The sequence below is a fragment of the Populus trichocarpa genome, chromosome 11 (assembly GCF_000002775.5).
Source record: "Populus trichocarpa isolate Nisqually-1 chromosome 11, P.trichocarpa_v4.1, whole genome shotgun sequence".
In the NCBI taxonomy this organism is placed as follows: Eukaryota; Viridiplantae; Streptophyta; class Magnoliopsida; order Malpighiales; family Salicaceae; genus Populus; species Populus trichocarpa.
The window spans coordinates 18,251,940-18,271,348 of record NC_037295.2 but is presented as its reverse complement, the minus strand read 5'-3'; the positions used below and the strand labels follow the sequence as shown (position 1 = coordinate 18,271,348).

Here is a 19,409-nt window from a genome sequence, read left to right as displayed (position 1 = left end):
GAAGCGCTTGAGTCAAGCTTTAAGCATCATATTATATTCTCTAATTTCTTTTCATGTTTATTTTTTTAATATCTTGAAAAAAACAGATATCTTAACTATAATCAAATCAATAGAATTAATTTATAACTCGTTGATCCAGTCCCTATACACACGATTCAATTAAAATTAAACTTGATTTTTTAAAAAAATCTTTGAAATAATATCATATTAACTTTCTCTTAAAAAAATATTAAAATAACATGAGATAATCTGGGTTAATTTTTTCATTTTATTAACCCGATGCTCAGATAATGAATCAAATCATCAAATCTGATTTAATAACTTTGAATCAAACACCCAAATTAACCAACAAATCACAATCAAACACCTCATCTAACCACACCTTGAGAAGAAAGGTGGCCTGCCTGTCTTACAACTTCAGCCACCTCCAAATTAAGGAACTTTGCTTTCAATCAACATCCACTCTCTGCAAAGATTGACTGTGGAATCTGCAATTTCGTGTTGAAAATAGGTGGCCAAAATCGGCAACTAAAATGGGCGACTTTTCAACACTTTGCTGGTGGAGCATGCCGACGACTCTACAGGGTAAATAACATTGTGGTCCCTTAAGTTTATGATCCTGTTAATCTTAACCTCTCTGCTCGAATCTTATACGGTTATACTTCTAGTTCTTGATTGTTCAAGCCTCCCTGTCCACTTATATGCGTGCATGTGGCAATACTTGTCAGCCGTATAATTGGCATAATTTACGTGAAGATTTTTTTTCTTGATTTAGATGTTTAAAATCTTAAGTCCAATTCAATTAATGGCAATTAAAGAAAGGAATAGTGAGAATAAAATTGTATATAGGAACAGGAACCTTACCTATCCCCCTACCTAGGAAAGAAAACCAAGGCATTTAAAAACGCAATGCAAATTATATTTTTTAAAATTTTAAATTTTTTTATGTAAATTTTTTTTATGTTTTTAAATCGTTTTGATGTGCTGATGTCAAAAATAATTTTTTTAAAATGAAAAAATTTTATTTTGATACATTTCTAAACGAAAAACACTTTGAACTAGGAAAGAAAACCAAGGCATAGAAATTGATTTTGGTTGTGTTTAGGAATACTGGGTAAATTACATTCCTTTAAATTTTGAATTTTTTTTTGTTTAAAATTAATTTTTTTTATTTTTAAATTATTTTAATACGCTGATGTTAAAAATAATTTTTAAAAATAATTTTTTTTATTTTAATGCATTTCTAAACAAAAAACACATTGAACTATAAACGCTACCACAATCTCAAACAGGTGTTACATAGCAATTTTGGTATTATTATAATTGTTTTCAAAATGTTTTTTTATTGAAAATACATTGAAATAATTATTTTATTTTTAAAATTTTATTTTTAAAATCAGTACATTAAAACAATTTAAAAATATCAAAAAAAGTTAATTTGAAGCAAAATAAGTATTTAATTTTTTAAAAAGATATTTTTAAAATGTAAAAATAACCCTTAGACTCCTCTAAGAGCCAATATCATGAGTATGATTTGGTCAAAAATTTATTGATTTTCTATGTTAAGATATCGTAAGTTTGGTCCATGTCCATCAATTAAGTGGCTTAATTCCAGTATATCTCCATCTTAATCACTACTTAGTCAAAGCAATCTAGATTTTTCAGTATTTCTTATCAATTTCATTTGATCTCTCTCTCTCTCTCTCTCTCTCTCTCTCTCTCTCTCTCTCTCTCTCTTATCCTTTTACCTAACCCAAATCCTATATCATGTAGGCTTCAATTGGGCCATGGGAATTTAAGAAGAGATTAATTAAGTTAATTTACGGTATTAATTAAGTTAAATTGAAGGCATTAAGAAATTAACGCATACAATTAGAATAAGTAAAACACATAATCTTCTTCTTCTCATGACTTCATCCACTCTTTTTCTAAGATTTAAGGACTAGAAGTGTCACATGATCATGTTGCTTGAGATGATAGAAACATTTCATGGATTATCGATTGATCAAGCAAGATATTAGGATTAAGAAACGGATTAATAGTTAATTATTTTCCTTTAAATGGAAGCACCAAATTGAAGATCTCATCTCCACTTGTCTTTTTCCTCGAGAGTTGAAAGCATGGTGAGAAGGGATTTGGAAGTCACTTAGAGGAGGCTCTTCTTCTTCGTCGAGTCTTGAGTGTGATTGAAAAGTCAACTAACGGAGATAAGATAGGGTTCTTCCTAAGCTATTCAAACAATTCAAGTGGCTGCAAATCTTAAGTCAACACCAAGTTAGGTACTACAAAAATTAGAACATTGAAAAATAATAAGGTGACCAAATCCAACAAATCACTACTTCTAATATTTGTTTTCAGCCTCAACTAGGACTTAGACAACCGGCCCTCCATTACCTGCATGGAAAAGGAATGATTCCTTTAGTATATGAAGGGTCCAAAACCATGGAATTCATTGAGTTTTATAAAACTCTGCTCGGTTTTGTGGGTCATCGGTTCAAAACTTTGTTTGAATATGTTAAATTAGATGAGAATTAATATGATGAGTCAACTTGCAACTTTGTCAATTAAGTTAAAATCCGAGCTGGAGAGTCAGTTCAATAACTCATCGAATCAAAACTTTGCTTGAATATATTAAATCAGATGGAAGTTGATATGATGAATCAACTTGCAACCTAGTTAACTGGGTTAAGATTTGAGTGAGATAAAATTTGATTTTTTTTAAATAATAACATTTTAAATTGATTTACTCAACATATAAATAAACGAGATTTTATTTTAATCAAGTCATGGACGAAGTTGAGTTTTATAGCCATGTCTCCGCTAGAACAAGTTAGACCATGCTGCAATTATGCCATTACATGTGCTAACATTATTGCCATTTCTTGTGTGCCACAATATATTTTATATTTAGAATACAACGAATGAATGAGATGGTCCATGGTGGAAGGGAAATATTAAATCAATTAATCTTCTTATAAGTAACTATTAATCATATGATTAAAAAAGAAGGGAAAGGTTGTTTATTTGTCAATGATCATATGATGCTTTCCTTTTTTTTCATGGGGGTTTTTGTATTGAAGACTTTTTGCGCATGGGAGATGCACATTTCATAAAGGGGGTTTCGTTTGCATGATTCTGTTCTTTTTGAGGATTTATTCCATGAATGTCCATTTTACCAAAACAAATAATAAAACCAAATTCACCCGATGACTCGTGGATTAAACTACAAACCCGATAACCCGAGACTTAAACCAGGTTAATCCCCAGATAAATCAGATATTAAAAGAAGTATTTTCTTGAAAACATGATAAATGGATTAGAGAAATATATCTTTAAAGTTATTTAATAAGAACAATTAGTAAAAAACACACAAGCTAGTGCTAAGATATTTTCCATTGACTACAGAGAAAAATCCAACTGCTGATCTATACTGGGATCTGCCTAGCCTAAGAACGTGGTGCCATCTCTATACCATGAGCTTTATTTTACCTCTATCCATCCATGGCTTATCTTAAAATAATAATAATAAAAATAATAATAATAATAAACCTAGAGCAAACGAGCTTCATAATTTATTTCAGAAGAAGGTTTTATTTTGTTTAGGTGTTTTTTTTTTAAAAAATATTTTTTTATAGTTTTAAATTAAGTTTTTATATTTTAAATCGGTTTGATGTATTAATATTAAAAATAAATTTAAAAAATAAAAATATTATTTTTATATATTTCCAAACAAAAATATAATTTAAAAATTAATCTTTCCTACACTACCAATCATAGTTTTGAAACCCGGTCCGGCGGGTCAACCTAGGACCCGGCCGGGTTGAAAAAAAATAGAGGAAGGAAAAACCTGGTGTGACCCGGCAAGATCTGGTCAAAAACCCGGTTGCAACCCGTTGATTTTTTTCCACTAAAATGATATCATTTTAATTTTAAAAAAAAAATTTAACCCAATAACCCGATCAAAACTCAAACCCTAAACCAGACTGGATTTGAAACTATGCTCCCAACAATTGTTTTTTTTTATCAAGCGAAGAGACATGCATGTCTCTTGTCCATCCATTACAGAAATGAATAGAAGCAACGCTTTAATTATGCAGAGCAGGTGGAATTGTTATTAATATTTGTTGTTGTCATCACTTGTAAATTATTAATTATTATTTTTATTTGTTAGGAGAATTAATTATTGGATCGCATTACTTCTAGGAATTGAAAAACAAAAAGAGTAAATTAATTGCTTGCTTTGTTTCATTTTTAAGTTTCGTGAAACCAATTACCAATTAGATTCTTGAATCCTTGATCAAGAGTTAAGGTTTTATTAAATTTACATATTTGATAAAAATAAAATTTAATTCATTTTATTTCTTTAAATGTATCTAAAAAAGACGGGGAGATGGATATTTTAAAAAGATTAATTTTACCATTAAATTTATTTTTTTTAGAATTATAAATAAGAGGAGTTGATCTTATATTTGCTTTTATAATATTTTTTGAGATTGAATTTCATTTGAAATTCAATTATTAACACTAAAAAAAATTAAATATAAAATTTCATTAAAACTTTTTAATTAAATTTAATTAAAAAAATTCCACACTGAGTGATAAAAGGAATTAAAAATTAACCAAAGCAGGAGAGAGGAGAGCTAGAGAGAAACAAGTCCCTTTGGTTGGAGAAATTAATAATGGACTCGTGATAGACAATATTTATTGATTTCATGCCAAGTTTGGGTGTCCCATTTAACACCAAAAAAAAAAAAACAAGTTAATTAAGTAAAAAAATAGGATTGATTTGATCAAAATTTGATCATTAATAAATTAATTTTTTTATTTTTTTATAAGCCCCTTTAATTGTAATTATAAACAGCTTAATTACTCATTGTAACGTATTTAATCAACTAAATTGACTTATTGTAACGTATTTATATTATTATAGTGATAGTGGGGCTGTTTTTTAAAATAATTTTTATTTAAAAATATATTTAAATAATTTTTTTATATTTATTTTTAATATCGAAACATTAAAATTTTGAAAAAAACCAATGAATTTTCAGACATGCAGTAAAAAACAACCTGCCAACGTATTCGACCATTCCAGCTGTCCTCTTTTTTGTGAGGCCCACTTCTCTTTTTGTTTTTTTATATGGGTCCCGCTTAAATATCTCAAAAAAACATAGTTGCAAGTGTCGGTTCAGAATCAGTGTCTCGATTTTGTCAAATCAATTAATTTTTTCTTATCGAAAAAGAGTTTTTTTTCTTTTAAATGTTTTTTTTAATAAAAAACACGTTATTAAAAAGAAAATTATTTTTTATATATTTAATAGTATCATAAAAAGTAAATTAGAAAATATTTTTTAGTATTTAATTATATCATAAAAAATAAACTAAAAAATTTCTATATCATATATTTCTATATAATTTATTTTACAAGATGTAACTATATATATATAATATAAATATTTTAAATATAATATTATAGACATCTAACATTGTTAAATATTTTTTAAGTATAATTTATTATTATTTTTTATTTTCAAAACCTTAAAATATATATATATTTTCAACATATTGAGGCCATAAAAATTGATTCATTTTGGGAAATGATTTCCAAGGAAATATATTAATTTTAAATGTTTAGTTGTATAATAAAAAATGAGTTGAAAATTTTCCTAGATATATAAAAAAATAAATTGAAAAATAATACACTTTGAGCTATTAACTTTTTTAAAAATAGTAGAATTCTTATTTTTATCAAACATTTTTTTTGGTGTTTGGAGATAATCAAAAATATTTTTTTTCTATAGTATCCTAATTTTATAACACAATTAATATGATTTAAAATGTATGATTATTGTATAATATAACATGTTTTGTACTGAAATGTATTTTCTATCAATATTATATAAATTAAAGTATTATATATACTAATATATCAAATTAATGTACTTTTATATTATAGATTGATATATATCCTAATATTTTTTTCATATAAATATATTAGTAATTTATTATTTTCTAGTAATATTATATTTTAAATTACTTTATTAATGCATTATTGTTTTTCTTTTATATATATATATATAAATAATAAAGTATTACACCACTTTAGTTTTCGAGCTATTTATTGAAAGTGTTTTCTATTTGTTTTAAATGAAAAACATTTTCTTTCATCCAAAGTTTATGTTCTCTTTCAACTAAAAAGTAAATTTTATTGATTAATTTTTTATAACATGGTTAAATATAGAAAATTCAGAAAAACATCTGATAGAAAAACAATCTTCAGCAAACGGTCTAAAAAACATCATTTATTTTTTAAAAAATAAATAAAAAGACACCGTTTAAATAAAAAAAATATAACTTAATATAAAATGTGACTTGAATGAGATTCTAGATGACGACTCACTGGATTATCTGTTTGGGAACATGGTTTTAGAAAAATTAATTTTTTTATATATTTTAAATTATTTTGATATTCTAATTTTAAAAATAACTTTAAAAAATAAAAAAAATTATTTTAATATATTTTAAAATAAAAAATATTTTAAAAAATAATTATACCGTGAAACATTCCCAAATCAATATAGTTTTAAAGAAAGTCAAGCGGTAATCATTGAATTATTATAAAATTAATTTAAAGACAAAGAAAAAGCAGAGACAAGAGCAATGACATGGAGGCACGTAACTGGTGACAGACAGAGTAGATGAGTTACAGATACCCAAGAAAAAGCCTTCGCCCCGCTATTTCCGCTTCGCTTGTCATTGACTGCCTCTCCCTTTCATGCATTCCTTTTTAAAAATATATTCCCAATACAAATTTCAAGAGATTGGTTTTTTTTTTTATTATTAAATTACTTTTAAAATATATCATATTGTGTTTTTGCTATAGTTTAAATTAAGATTTAATCTCACGTTAGAAGGACATGATATTTCATTTTAGTTTTCCAATTTCTTGGTTTTTTTTTTCAATTTTAGAAAAATTATATAGCCTTAATTAGTTTTTATATATATATATCAAAAAAATAATCTTCACAAGGATTTGGGTTCATTCACTACATTCTTTTAACTACCTTTTCTTGTTTTGTGAAATTTAATGGAATTGGAGATTTTTGGACCGGTATTGAGTTTTTTTTTCTAGAATAATTCTAAAAAATTCAAAGTTTTTTTTTGTTGTTAAATATTAAAATAATTTTAAAAAATAAAAAAAAATATCATTTTGATATATTTAAAAATAAAAAGTATTTTGAAAAACAACCGCAACCATACTCCCACAAAAAAATATGAAGCCCATTAAAGCAAAAATACCTATATTTGTATATAACGTTTTGCTACTTTTATAGCTTGAAATTCAAAATTATACAAATTTAGAGTATGTTTATTTCGTGTAATTTTTTTTTTTGTAAAATACCATGTTGTATACAATATTTTTTAATAATTAACTTGAAAAATATCTTATGATAAAACATTTTACATATAAAACAATTTTCAACAATAATAGTGAAGGGGGAGATAAGTGACAAAAAAATACATATAAAATACTTAATGGAACTTTATCATTTCAATAAAATTATAGTAAATAACTAAGTTTGAAGGTTTATTGTGAAATGTTTTTTATAGATTATTTTTTTGTAAATATTCTACTAAAAATAAATATAAAAATATTTTCTAATTTTTTTTTGAAGACAAACAAGAGAAAATCTAAAAAATATTTTACAAACCTTTATTATAATATATTTTCCTTGAAGTAGTTGCTATGCAAATCTATCATAAATTACAATATTTTCGCCATAAACTACAAATGTTTTTCTACATTATATTATTTTTAAATTATAATAAACTAAAATAACATAATATAATTATTAGAAAACCTAAAGAAAACATCATATCATCTTAAAAATCAATTATTCTAAAGGAAATGCGGTGCACCCTAGCACAAGTTTTATTTTTGGTGTAATTCAGACTGCGCCACAATTATCACGTCGCCAAACCGATATTAAGAAGTTGGAACATGAAGGATGGAAAGTGTGGTGTTTTATTTTAAAATATATTAAAATAATATATTTTTTTATTTTTTTATATTAATATATTAAAATAATTTAAAAACATAAAAATATTAATAAAAAAATTAAAATTTATTGAAGCTTCGGTATAAAAACAGCTCAAAACAAACACTTAATTAAAAATTTTATTTTCTCTCATGTTTAAATGTATTTTAAAAATACACATAAATTTTAAAAATATATTTTTAATGTTTTTAAATGATTTTAATATACTTAAAAAATTAAAAAATATATTTTTAAAAAATAGCATCAAAATACTGAACACGAAATAATTAGTGTTAAAAAAAAATTATTTTTCTAATTGAATTTTCAAACCTCCGCTTTCTCTTTCTCATGTTCTCATTCGATGACAACATGGAATGCACAGAGAATTCTCCGCCTATGACTACAATTCTTCTCTTACACATTCAAACGTACCTTAACAACCGGAACCCTCCTTTCTCTCGTTTTCACTTTTTTTCTTCTTGTACTTGTACGCTTCTCTCTCTCTCTCTCTAAATTCCTACAAGTTTTCCTCTCTTTAAAAATCTTTAATTTATTTCTGTAGTTAGAATTCTCTCTTTTTTACGTTTTCTTGATCATCTTTTTGTGGGTTCTGCGTCATTTCTCATGTGAGTGCATGTCCTTAAATTTCAAGCGTTTTCTTCCATTCTTTTCTGTATATTTGTATCTACAGTAAAGATAGATCTTTTTTTGGTTCTTGATAAGGAAAATTGGTTTCTTTTGGGAAGTTCGTTAGTGGTATTGATGTTAGAATTTAAGTATTTTTCTTTTAAGTAGACTGCTGCTGCTAAATATTTGAGCTTTTTTCTTGTTCTTGTTTTGATTGACTAGCTCTTTTTTGATAATGGTGTGATTTTTGGGATTTTTGCAGTGTTTTTGGAAATGGGTTTTGATTGATTGGTGTTCTTGGATCTTGAGGAATTCCCATTTTGGGACTTGGTTTGTTCTTCTCTCTGTAAAATGTTTTTTTTTCCCTTATATTTGTTAGAAGCTTCATCATTTGTCTTTCTGGGTTGTCTATGGTGGACATTCTGATATCAGAATTTTGTTTTTTGTTTTTTAATCTCTGGTATCAGACATGCCCTGACAAACAATTGCTATGTCTGTGCATATTTTTTAATTGATTTTATTTTTTATGTAACAAATGGAGTTCTGAGGAGTGATTTCTTGTGTTTACTGGTTTTTTTGGATCTTGAAATTCTTCTCCTTTTCTCTCTTTTAACTGGTTTCAGATTGTAAAGAATTGAATTGAGTGGTAAATTTTCCTGGGTTTTTGTTTTTCCCCATTTGAATTGTATTTTTTTTTTACTTGTAGTGTTTATCCTTTTGCTCTCTTTGTTTTGGCTTCAAATACTTATATAGGGCCCAGCTGGTCTTCCTTTTGGTTCTGATTTTACCTTTCATGTCTTTTGGTTTCTTCTTTTTCAAACTCTATCATTGCTAATTGTTTGAATTTGATTTCATGGCAGCAGACTGGAGCAGAAAATCACTGATACTGAAACTTAGTTTTGAGAGAGAAAGGGACTGGAATTGAAGGACTCTCCAAATGCTAAACTTTGCCAGGACCAGAGCTCAGACAAGGTCCAATAGATCTATATCTCTTGGAGGTCTGTTTCATGGCTCTACATTTTGATATCAAAATGCTCCCTCTTTACTCCCTTGATGTTTATGGTGATGCAATTGTTTGGTTGGCTTCTGCTTGCTTGAATTATATGAAGCTGCTAGTTGCTTTCAGGGTTTAATTTTTTAGTTTTGCTCATTCTGTTGCAGGCATGGATTATTCAGATCCAAAAAGGAAAAACAACGTTGTAGGAAAGATTCTTTTGGCTGCTACCCTCACAGCTTTATGTATAATTATGCTAAAGCAATCTCCGACCTTTTATTCTCCAAGCCCGGTAACTCCTTGATCCTTTGTTCATTTGTCTTCTGTTAAGTCAATACTCTTTTGGTGTGGAAGAGTTGACATAAAAATAATTAACAGACATTTTGATTGCGTCCAGACATCCTGTTTTTTCCCCTGAAGCTGCAGAAATAGCATTTTGAAACTTGAAGCATGTTTATTATTTGCCCCTAGAAAATACAGGTCATCTCACTCTAGGAATTGTATTGCCACCTTTACTTCTCCAGTAAAGGGCATTTGGATTTTTTTGCGCGCCTCTTTCAAATGTGAAATCAGTTGTCCAATCTCAATTATGTTCGGCCATTGAATTACAAATTGAGTTTATGACTTTTTTTTTAACGTACTTGATGATTTGTTTTTCAGTTCTCTTTGCATGAAGAAGGGGTGATTCATGTCCTAGTGACAGGTGGTGCTGGCTACATTGGTTCCCATGCTGCATTGCGACTTTTGAAGGATGGTTACCGAGTAACCATAGTGGTATGTTCCTTACATGAAATATAGCAACTTCCTTTCGGATCTGTTATCACTTGAAAGATCCTGTTATCACCCGTGATGTTAATATCTCTATATATTTAATGTAAAGATTTTCATATTGTTAACAGGACAACCTTTCTCGAGGAAACATAGGTGCAGTCAAGGTTTTACAAGAATTATTTCCAGAGCCCGGGAGGCTTCAGTTTATATATGCTGACCTGGGAGATCCTAAAACTGTATCCTTACAATTTGATATATATAATGTATAGTGCTGATTTTAGGTTGTTTATAAAGATAGCTGAACTTGGATGTTGCAACATGTTTCCTTCACCAAAATCCCAGGTTAACATTATCTTCTCACAAAATGCATTTGATGCTGTGATGCATTTTGCGGCAGTTGCATATGTTGGGGAAAGCACCATGGAACCCCTGAAGTAAGCTTTCATTTTGGTTTCCTGTTGAACTTGCTGCAAAATAGTTTGTGTTTGTGTGATTACAAGTTCAGGTTTTCTTTTTCCATTGCCACATGGAATAATAAGAAGTTTAAGGAAGGTATCACTGAAACCACTTTTCATATAAGGGATTTTTTGGATAGCCTGATTCTATGATTTGCATACAAGAACTGCAAGTAAGATTTAGATGATGGGATAACAGGCATCAAATTATTGCAGAATAGCAGCTCCATGGTGTTGTTTTGAAAAAATTGAAGGCAAAGGAACTTCTTTTTTAAGAAGAGAACAAACATTAAAAGAATAGAAGGAAATTATCTTCTAATGCTGGTAATCATTGATATTTGGGTTCAAAACTTAAAAGCATGACAATGGAATTTCCAGAAATCATGTTATTTTAAGGATGTTTAAATGGAACCTTGAATCTTATTTTGTTTATTTGATACTTTACGTGTTCTTCTATAAGTTAGGGAAAATGAGGGGGAAGTAAATGTAAGGAAAGAATTAGAAGAGTAATTAGCCATGATTAAAATCTCTTTTCTTTGAAAGTGAAAAATTATGCCAGTGGGATAGAAAAAAGTTGTGTTCTTTGACAGGTAACTGCACATATTCTGTGCAGCCTGGGTTTATAAGACTTGCTGCTTTAGCTTGCATGAGTATTTGTGTCACTATGCCTATGGTGACTCATGCACAGAACAAATATGAATACCCATTGCCCTTCTTCAACCTGCTATAACTGGCTATCTGCTAAGTATCGGGGACCACAAACTTTTGCTTGGCTGGTAGAGTTTCTTGATTTCCTGATTACTATTCCTAATTGGAATAATCTTTGTTTTCCACCTCTAAAGTTGACAATCCCATTATGCCACTGACACTACTACACCAGCTGCTGCATTTCCCACTGGTAGTGCTGTTTCCATCACCATTACTACCACCATGAGTTCCTTCAGGGTTCCTATCTACAAGAATACCATCACTTGTTGCAGTATTCATATGATACCAATTCTTCCATGACAACCTTTCCTTGGGGCTTGTTATTAAAATCTACTGGGCATCTTACTGCCTAATAGCTCAGGGAAGCCAATTTTGGTTGAAACTTCTGTTGTATCTTGCATATTGTGTTTCTTAGTCCAATAATCATAGAAAATCCACTGGAAGCTATAGAATACGTACAGAACATTGATTTTGAAAACTGATATAATGTAAATCAAGTCTTGAGATTTTCTTTTATCATATATTTCACTTTGTATGGATATGGATCATCTTCTAACTGAAAACCTATATTCTCAGTCAAAATCAATACCCTTAATCATGTGTCCAAAATGATGATATGCTTGTCCTTGTGGTGCAGGTACTATCACAATATCACATCAAATACCTTGGTAGTTTTGGAGGCAATGGCTGCAAATGATGTAAAGACTTTGATATATTCAAGTACATGTGCAACATATGGGGAGCCTGAAAAGATGCCGATTACTGAAGTAACTCCACAGGTTTGAGTTAAAAACTTTCTAACTGGCATTCTTTTTTCTTCTGTTTGTCCAGTCTACAGTTTCATTTAGGACAAGAGAGCGCAAGAATGAATGCTACAACTCGTTTTCCTTTTTATCAGGTTACATGATAGATGACTGAATTATGTTTGTCCCTCAACTCAGGTACCCATTAATCCATATGGAAAAGCTAAGAAGATGGCAGAAGATATCATCCTTGATTTTTCTAAAAACTCAGACATGGCAATTATGATATTGAGGTTGGTGTTGAGTATCCTTATACCTTTTTCTTTGAATTATTGACTTTCCAATAGCTGGCATATTCTTAGTTGTTATTTTTTAAGTATTTCTCAAATGCTTTTCGTTCAATTTACTAGTTGATCTCTGTTTTTTTTTTTTCGTTTTTTTTAAAGTATTCCTCAAATGCCCTTCAGTTTTTGAACTAACTGCAGAAGATGAGGCTTTGAATACAAAATTGATATTTTAAAGCAACATCCCGTCATTAAATGAAAGTTAAATAATGAGAACTGCTCACTCTTAAAGGGTATGAAATGATGAATGCTTTTTCGATCAACTTTCAGATACTTCAATGTGATTGGATCAGATCCAGATGGCAGGTTAGGTGAGGCTCCTAGACCTGAACTGCGTGAGCATGGACGAATTTCCGGTGCTTGTTTCGATGCAGCTCGTGGTATTATTGCTGGGCTGAAGGTACTTTTACTTGTTTTTTACCTTGAATGTTCCCTTTTAGACCAAAATTGCAACTTGACTGTTGAGTTATTTCAATGCTAACCTGCGAAGAAAGTAGAAATTTCAGTTTGTATTTTGGTAGAAATGTATGATTCTGCAATTCCTGGTGAAAAGGAGATTTTCTTCATTCAATCTTTCAGAAAAAGAATGTAGAGCACTGTGCCTTCCTGCTTTGTAATTGTTGTTACTTTGATTTTCAGAACTCGGCTGGTTTAGTTTTAGGTGTTGATTTCCTTGCTGAAAATTTGGACTCTTTGGGAGTCTGGGAATCAGGCTATTGGGACATTTATTGAGTTTTCGTACCTAGAGATTGCTAATATCTGCCTGATTCCATATTCTTTGTGCCATGCCCTGATGATCTGTTGTATTTACATTACGAAGAATGAAATTCGCAGAATGTGTTGGTGTTGTTTTCACTTTGCAGGTTAAAGGAACAGACTATAAGACGCATGATGGAACTTGTATAAGAGATTATATTGACGTTACTGATCTTGTTGATGCTCATGTTAAAGCACTTGAAAAGGCAATGCCTGGTAAAGTAGGAATCTACAATGTTGGCACTGGAAAGGGTGGGTGACCAAGTTTCACTGTTCTCTAAGTGATTTTTCAGTTTTCTTGTGTTCTCAAGCTGTTGTTTGTTTCTTGTTACTATTATCAGGTAGATCAGTCAAGGAGTTTGTTAAGGCATGTAAAAAGGCAACTGGTGTAGATATCAAAGTTGACTATTTACCTCGCCGTCCTGGTGACTACGCTGAAGTATTCAGTGACCCATCAAAAATTTACCGTGAGCTGAACTGGACAGCGCAATACACGGATCTCCAGAAGAGCTTACAGACTGCATGGAGATGGCAAAAATCACATCAAAATGGGTATGGATCCCCTTTGGTGATGGCTTCTTGAACATTTAGGGAAGAGTCCATAGCAGAAATTTAACTCAGACCCCGGCAGCCCCCACGCAGCACCGACTCCAGTTGTGCTTCTATTCTCCCTTAGAAGTGGGGTTTCAGATAAAGATAATTTTTTCACCTTCTAATATATAGTGTTAGGAGCGGCCAATTCATTACATGTATTCCAACCAATAATATCTCAATAATACGATGCCCTGGCGCTGGTATAGCTTCTATATTGATTCTACCCTTTTGTTCATACCCATCGGTTATCATAGTTCATGTTCAATAAAGCTGGTTTTTTGAGAATGGGGACTGTGCTGTTTGCCTGATCTACCTGATAATAGTAACCAAAAGAGAGTATTGAAGAAGCTGCTGGGGTTACAAGATTCTAGTTTATAAGAATGTTGACCAAATGGCTCTTGACCTTGCCAGTTCCTGGCTGCCATTGCAAAATATTCTGAAAATAATGGTGCTATGTTGTCATTGCACTCTATCACTTATGCTTACGTTATAATTCCTTTTTGGAAATTAATGCAGGCTTTGAGCAGGACTCAATTATAACCAAGTCCCTGTAGTTTATGTTGGCTGACTAACTAGTCTTCATAGTTTCATTAACTATATATTTAATTTCTATGTTATTAAATCCATTTATAGCTTAATTATTTCATCTATTTCATGTATTTTTTTCAATTTATTATGTTATTTTTTGTTTCAAGAAATAGAGAAAAAAGAGAGTAGAAGATATGAAAAGATTGATGAGAATGAAAGACATTTTTTGAAGCTAAACAGTACCAAATTATGCGCGATCAACACGAGTCTAACTCCTCGGAATATAAAAGACCTAAAAGGTTGCATGGTAAAAGCATTGTTTTAGAACTAGATTAATGTTAAAGTGGGTCTATCCGAAACTTGGTTGATCTGGGGTTAAGATTGGTTTGGATTAAAAGAAAACAAAAACAGTTAGGTTAGTTAAAAACTTGAATTGACTCGGTTAAAACTTGATTAACCTGTTGGTTTTTTATTAAAAAATTTTCAAGGGTTGATTCTCACAACCTATAACTCTGAGTTTTTTCCTAGATTGATCTTGTATAGGGTTTTAAAACTATGGGTAAAAGCTCCAAACAGTTAGGGCAATCAATGCCACTTTCAATAGAGAAATGCAGAAGACTGACTGGAAAAAAGCCAAGCAGGCATGAAAGAAAGGAATGGTCTGCAATGAATAGGCATTAAAGATCCCAGAAGTGGTTGGAAATTTAAAATAAATGTAACGTAGAGAAGAAAATATCAAGTGCTTATTTGACATGCATGTAGGCTTAAGGTTTCCACTTGCAGGTCCCCTAAGACAAGGCACCAAATCCTGAGTGTTGAGCAATAATGATAATAGTAATGGTTATTACAAGATAGTTATGGATGCAACGTGAATATATGTTTAATTATAAATAAAGAATCAAATGCATAAATAGTTATTTTTTTTGAATTTTTTAAAGATTTTGACGAAATATTATATTCATTCATTAATTAATTGTCAGCAGTGCATGGTTATATACGAGTATGCGTGCGCGGATGCGAGGAGGGAGCAAGACCCCTCCTGCTTTGTCACCAACTAGGCATTGAAAATCATAGTAAAAGAAATAACATGTTCATTGTATTAGAGGGCACAGGCTTGCATTGCATGATTGGTGATTGTTCTGTCGAGAACTGTGAACCAGAATCATTCCAAGACAATCATTATAATAAGGACTGTAGCTAGCTTGTTCTTTCTCTCGGACAATATATTTTGTAATTGACAGTTGTGATCATGCGTGAACCAACCAGCTAGATTTAATATTTTGTTTATGTAATTCCAGCACTCTTCCAATTATTTTGTTTATGTAATAGCAGCACTCTTCCAATTATCAGAAGAAATTGGAAGATTAGTCAAGATTACCCTAGTTATAAACATTTAGAGGGCACAGGCTTACCGTGCGGTTCGAGTCTACAGGGTGATCCTAACATTTTAGAATTCTAACAGTTCTCTGCAGTAACTTTGCACTAATACAGTTGGCTTCCTGTCTTTCCCACACAGCAATCAAATTTGTCTGAACATGCAGCCTGGAACTGAGAGACCAAACCTGAAAATGAATGCTTCAATGTCTACAACACTCTCAAAATGACGTTCTTTTAATTTTTTTTAAGGAAAATTAAATTAAATCTTAATAGCGACAAGATCTCTCCAAAAGAGAAGAAAAGTACAGAAATTTTGGAAACAAAGGTTTTGATTAAATGACCAGTTATATATTTGTTTTGGTCCGCAAATTTATATATTTCATGAAGGCGACATGATGTTGAAAAATTGTATAATTGGCAAAAACAGGCCGTAGCTTTGAACTACATATCTGGTCTTGACTTCATCTCTTTCACATAGAAATGTTTGTAGCTATCATAAATTCAAATTGAATAATTATTTCCATCGTTTGGAATATGACATATAATTCATAGTAGTTTTTTAATTGCTTCAATCCAGTGTTATTAAATTCAGCTTTGAATGATAAGTCAATCCAATAATCTGTTGATCTAAAACCTGATTTAAATCAAGTTTTATATCAAATTAGATAAAAATTGATCCAATCAAACTTGATTAATCTGATTTTTTCTCGGGTTCAAAACTATATTGTTTTGACTTTTTGTTTTTTTTTTTAAATTTTGATACGATAACATTTTAATGTAGGTTAATCTAACTTAATTTGTATTCACCCATCTAACCTATGAAATAGGACTTGAAATAGGTCAAATACCGAGTTGATTTTCTTTAACTAGGCTTCAACCCCTTTTAATTATCTCGCTAATTAAACTAGCCAAATCCAGAAATCCATAAATTGAATGGGATTGAAAAAACGTAATGTATAGTATTTTATATTTGATTCCTTACTGTTCTATATTCATTCATTCATTCATTGGTTTATAAACTGAAAATTTTCATATAATAATTCTCAACAACATTAACTTAAACCAAATTAAGGAACGTAACAATCTTAATCTTAATTATAAAGAGTTTAAAACTTCTTTTAAATATTTAAATGTAATTAATTCAAAAGTCTTTACTACTAGCATTCTTAAACTCAATTCTAGTTAGCGGATCAACCTAGTAACTGACCCGAGTTATTTAAGTGAGAATTGATGAAGTCAAACTAGGTTAATTTTGTTAAAATTTAATTTAATTTTTTTAATTAAAATAATATTTTTTTAATTAATCTAATCTATAACCCGGTATGACTGGCCGGGTTTTTACAACTTTCTCACAACTTGTTATCAAGCCAGAACATACCCCTGCAAGTGTGCATAATGGACTATAGAATTGCCAAAGTTCTTCCTTTGCAATGCATTTATGATAATGTGTGAGCCAGCCAAGTATACAAGACTTTTTATGTGTCAGTCAGCCTCTTGAATTTCTGAAAAGAAACATTCAAAGATATATACAAATTAAATATTCAAAGTTTTTGACACGCAAGATAGAGAAAGCATTGAATATTTTGTGCTACTGTTACTTTGGATTAATGGAGAAAGCATTGAATATTTTGTGATGCAGTTTCTTTGGACTAATTAATAGAGAGTTGCCTTCCTCTCTTGCTTCCTACAAGTACAGGCATGCAATGTGTCAGCAAATGAAGCCTGAAGCATAATATCCTTAAACAATGAAGGCTTCAATGTCTCTGAGACTCTTAGTATGTTCACTTCTTTTGGTCTTAGTACCGCTAGCAACTTCTGATACATCTCTTGACAGGTTTCTAAAATGCCTTCCTAGCCACAGTGATTCCTCTTACCCTGTTTCTAGAGCCACTTACAGGATTACTAATTCCTCTTTCGAACCTACTTTGCGAGCATATGCAAAAGCCAGCAGATTTCTAACCTCAACAACCCCGAAACCGCTTGCAATCATAGCTGCCACGCATGAATCCCATGTCCAAGCAACTGTTATTTGTGCAAAGTCTAATGGCTTGCAAATCAGAATCCGTAGTGGTGGCCATGACTATGAAGGCCTTTCATACGTATCTAATGTTCCGTTTGTCATTCTTGATACGTTTAACCTCCGTTCTATCGACATAGATGTTGCGGGGAAGACAGCTTGGATTCAATCCGGGGCAACTACCGGTGAACTTTACTATAACATTGCCAATAAGAGCAATGTGCTTGCCTTTCCGGCTGGTGTTTGCTTGACTCTTGGTGCTGGAGGACACTTCAGTGGTGGGGGTTATGGGCCTTTGATGAGAAAACATGGTCTTTCGATTGATAATATCGTCGACGCGAAAATAGTTGATGTCAATGGCAAGATCCTTGATAGAAAGTCCATGGGAGAAGATTTGTTTTGGGCAATCAGGGGAGGTGGTGGTGCAAGCTTTGGTGTCATCCTTTCTTGGAAGATCAATTTGGTTGATGTTCCTCCCAAAGTGACAACATTTACTGTCTCTAAGACGTTGGAGCAAGGTGCAACGGATGTTGTTTACCGGTGGCAAGAAGTTGCTAGTAAACTAGACAAAGAACTTTTCATAAGAGTCATGCCACGGGTAGTCGATGGAAGCTCCGGGAGTAACAAGACTGTTACGGTTTCCTTCATTGGCCTCTTTCTAGGACCGAGCTGCAAACTTCTTCCCTTGATGAAAAATAGCTTCCCTGAATTGGGTTTGCAACAGAAAGATTGCAATGAAATGAGCTGGGTAGAATCCACACTTTACTGGTTCGGTCTTCCAAATGGAACATCCATTGAAACTCTACTCAATAGGCCTACCCGAGCAAGCTTTTTCAAAAGGAAATCTGATTATGTAAAAAGAGCCATCCCAAAGAAAGGCTTGGAAAAAATATGGCAGACGATGATCAAGGTAGAGCGAGTATGGATGCAATGGAATCCTTATGGAGGAAGAATGGATGAGATTCCAGCTACAGCAACTGCATTTCCTCACAGAGCTGGAAACCTGTTCAAGATTCAGTACTCCGTAGACTGGAGTGATCAAGAAGGAATTGAGGCTGCCAACCATCACATAGATTTGATAACACAATTGTATGATACAATGACACCATATGCGAGCAGCAATCCAAGGGAGGCATTTCTCAACTATAGAGATGTTGATATTGGTAGCAACCCTGGCAACCAGACCAGCTTTGAGAAAGCTAAAGTCTATGGCAGCAAGCTTTTCAAGAACAACTTTATAAGATTGGTGAAAGTCAAGTCAAGGGTAGATCCTGATGATTTCTTCAAGTATGAACAAAGTATTCCAGCTAGTTTGAAATGAGTAGTTAAGCAAAAAAGAAATTGTTTAGTTCAAGAATAAATTTTTAGCTCCGTAAACTGAAAATGGCTTTGATCATATTCATCTTAACATGTAATAAATCATAATTAATAGAAAGATCGTGTTTTTGGTGTGTAATAG

General features: G+C 31.1%; 2 protein-coding genes across 13 annotated transcripts; both read left to right on the top strand.

Annotated features, from left to right (window-relative positions):
- Nucleotides 1-8,374: 8,374 nt before the first annotated feature.
- Nucleotides 8,375-14,313, top strand: LOC7485151 (UDP-arabinose 4-epimerase 1). 12 transcript variants are annotated; one of them, XM_006377846.3, is made up of 12 exons: nucleotides 8,418-8,523; nucleotides 8,926-8,993; nucleotides 9,524-9,661; nucleotides 9,825-9,949; nucleotides 10,318-10,431; nucleotides 10,557-10,664; nucleotides 10,771-10,862; nucleotides 12,229-12,370; nucleotides 12,533-12,627; nucleotides 12,949-13,078; nucleotides 13,542-13,686; nucleotides 13,776-14,313. In XM_006377846.3, exons 3-12 carry the CDS (start codon nucleotides 9,601-9,603, stop codon nucleotides 14,015-14,017), a joined length of 1,254 nt encoding a protein of 417 aa, XP_006377908.2. In that variant the 5' UTR covers nucleotides 8,418-8,523; nucleotides 8,926-8,993; nucleotides 9,524-9,600; the 3' UTR covers nucleotides 14,018-14,313. The 12 variants fall into 12 exon arrangements, with proteins under 12 accessions (XP_024436973.2, XP_024436969.2, XP_052301641.1 ...); XM_002317651.4 differs by having other exon boundaries at nucleotides 8,515-8,662; XM_024581206.2 differs by lacking the exon at nucleotides 8,418-8,523 and adding an exon at nucleotides 8,587-8,662 and having other exon boundaries at nucleotides 9,527-9,661.
- Nucleotides 14,314-17,595: 3,282 nt separating this feature from the next.
- Nucleotides 17,596-19,371, top strand: LOC7489103 (berberine bridge enzyme-like 4). Its single transcript, XM_024581199.2, has one exon. The coding sequence runs from the start codon at nucleotides 17,679-17,681 to the stop codon at nucleotides 19,269-19,271; it is 1,593 nt and encodes a 530-aa protein (XP_024436967.1). The 5' UTR covers nucleotides 17,596-17,678; the 3' UTR covers nucleotides 19,272-19,371.
- Nucleotides 19,372-19,409: the final 38 nt, after the last annotated feature.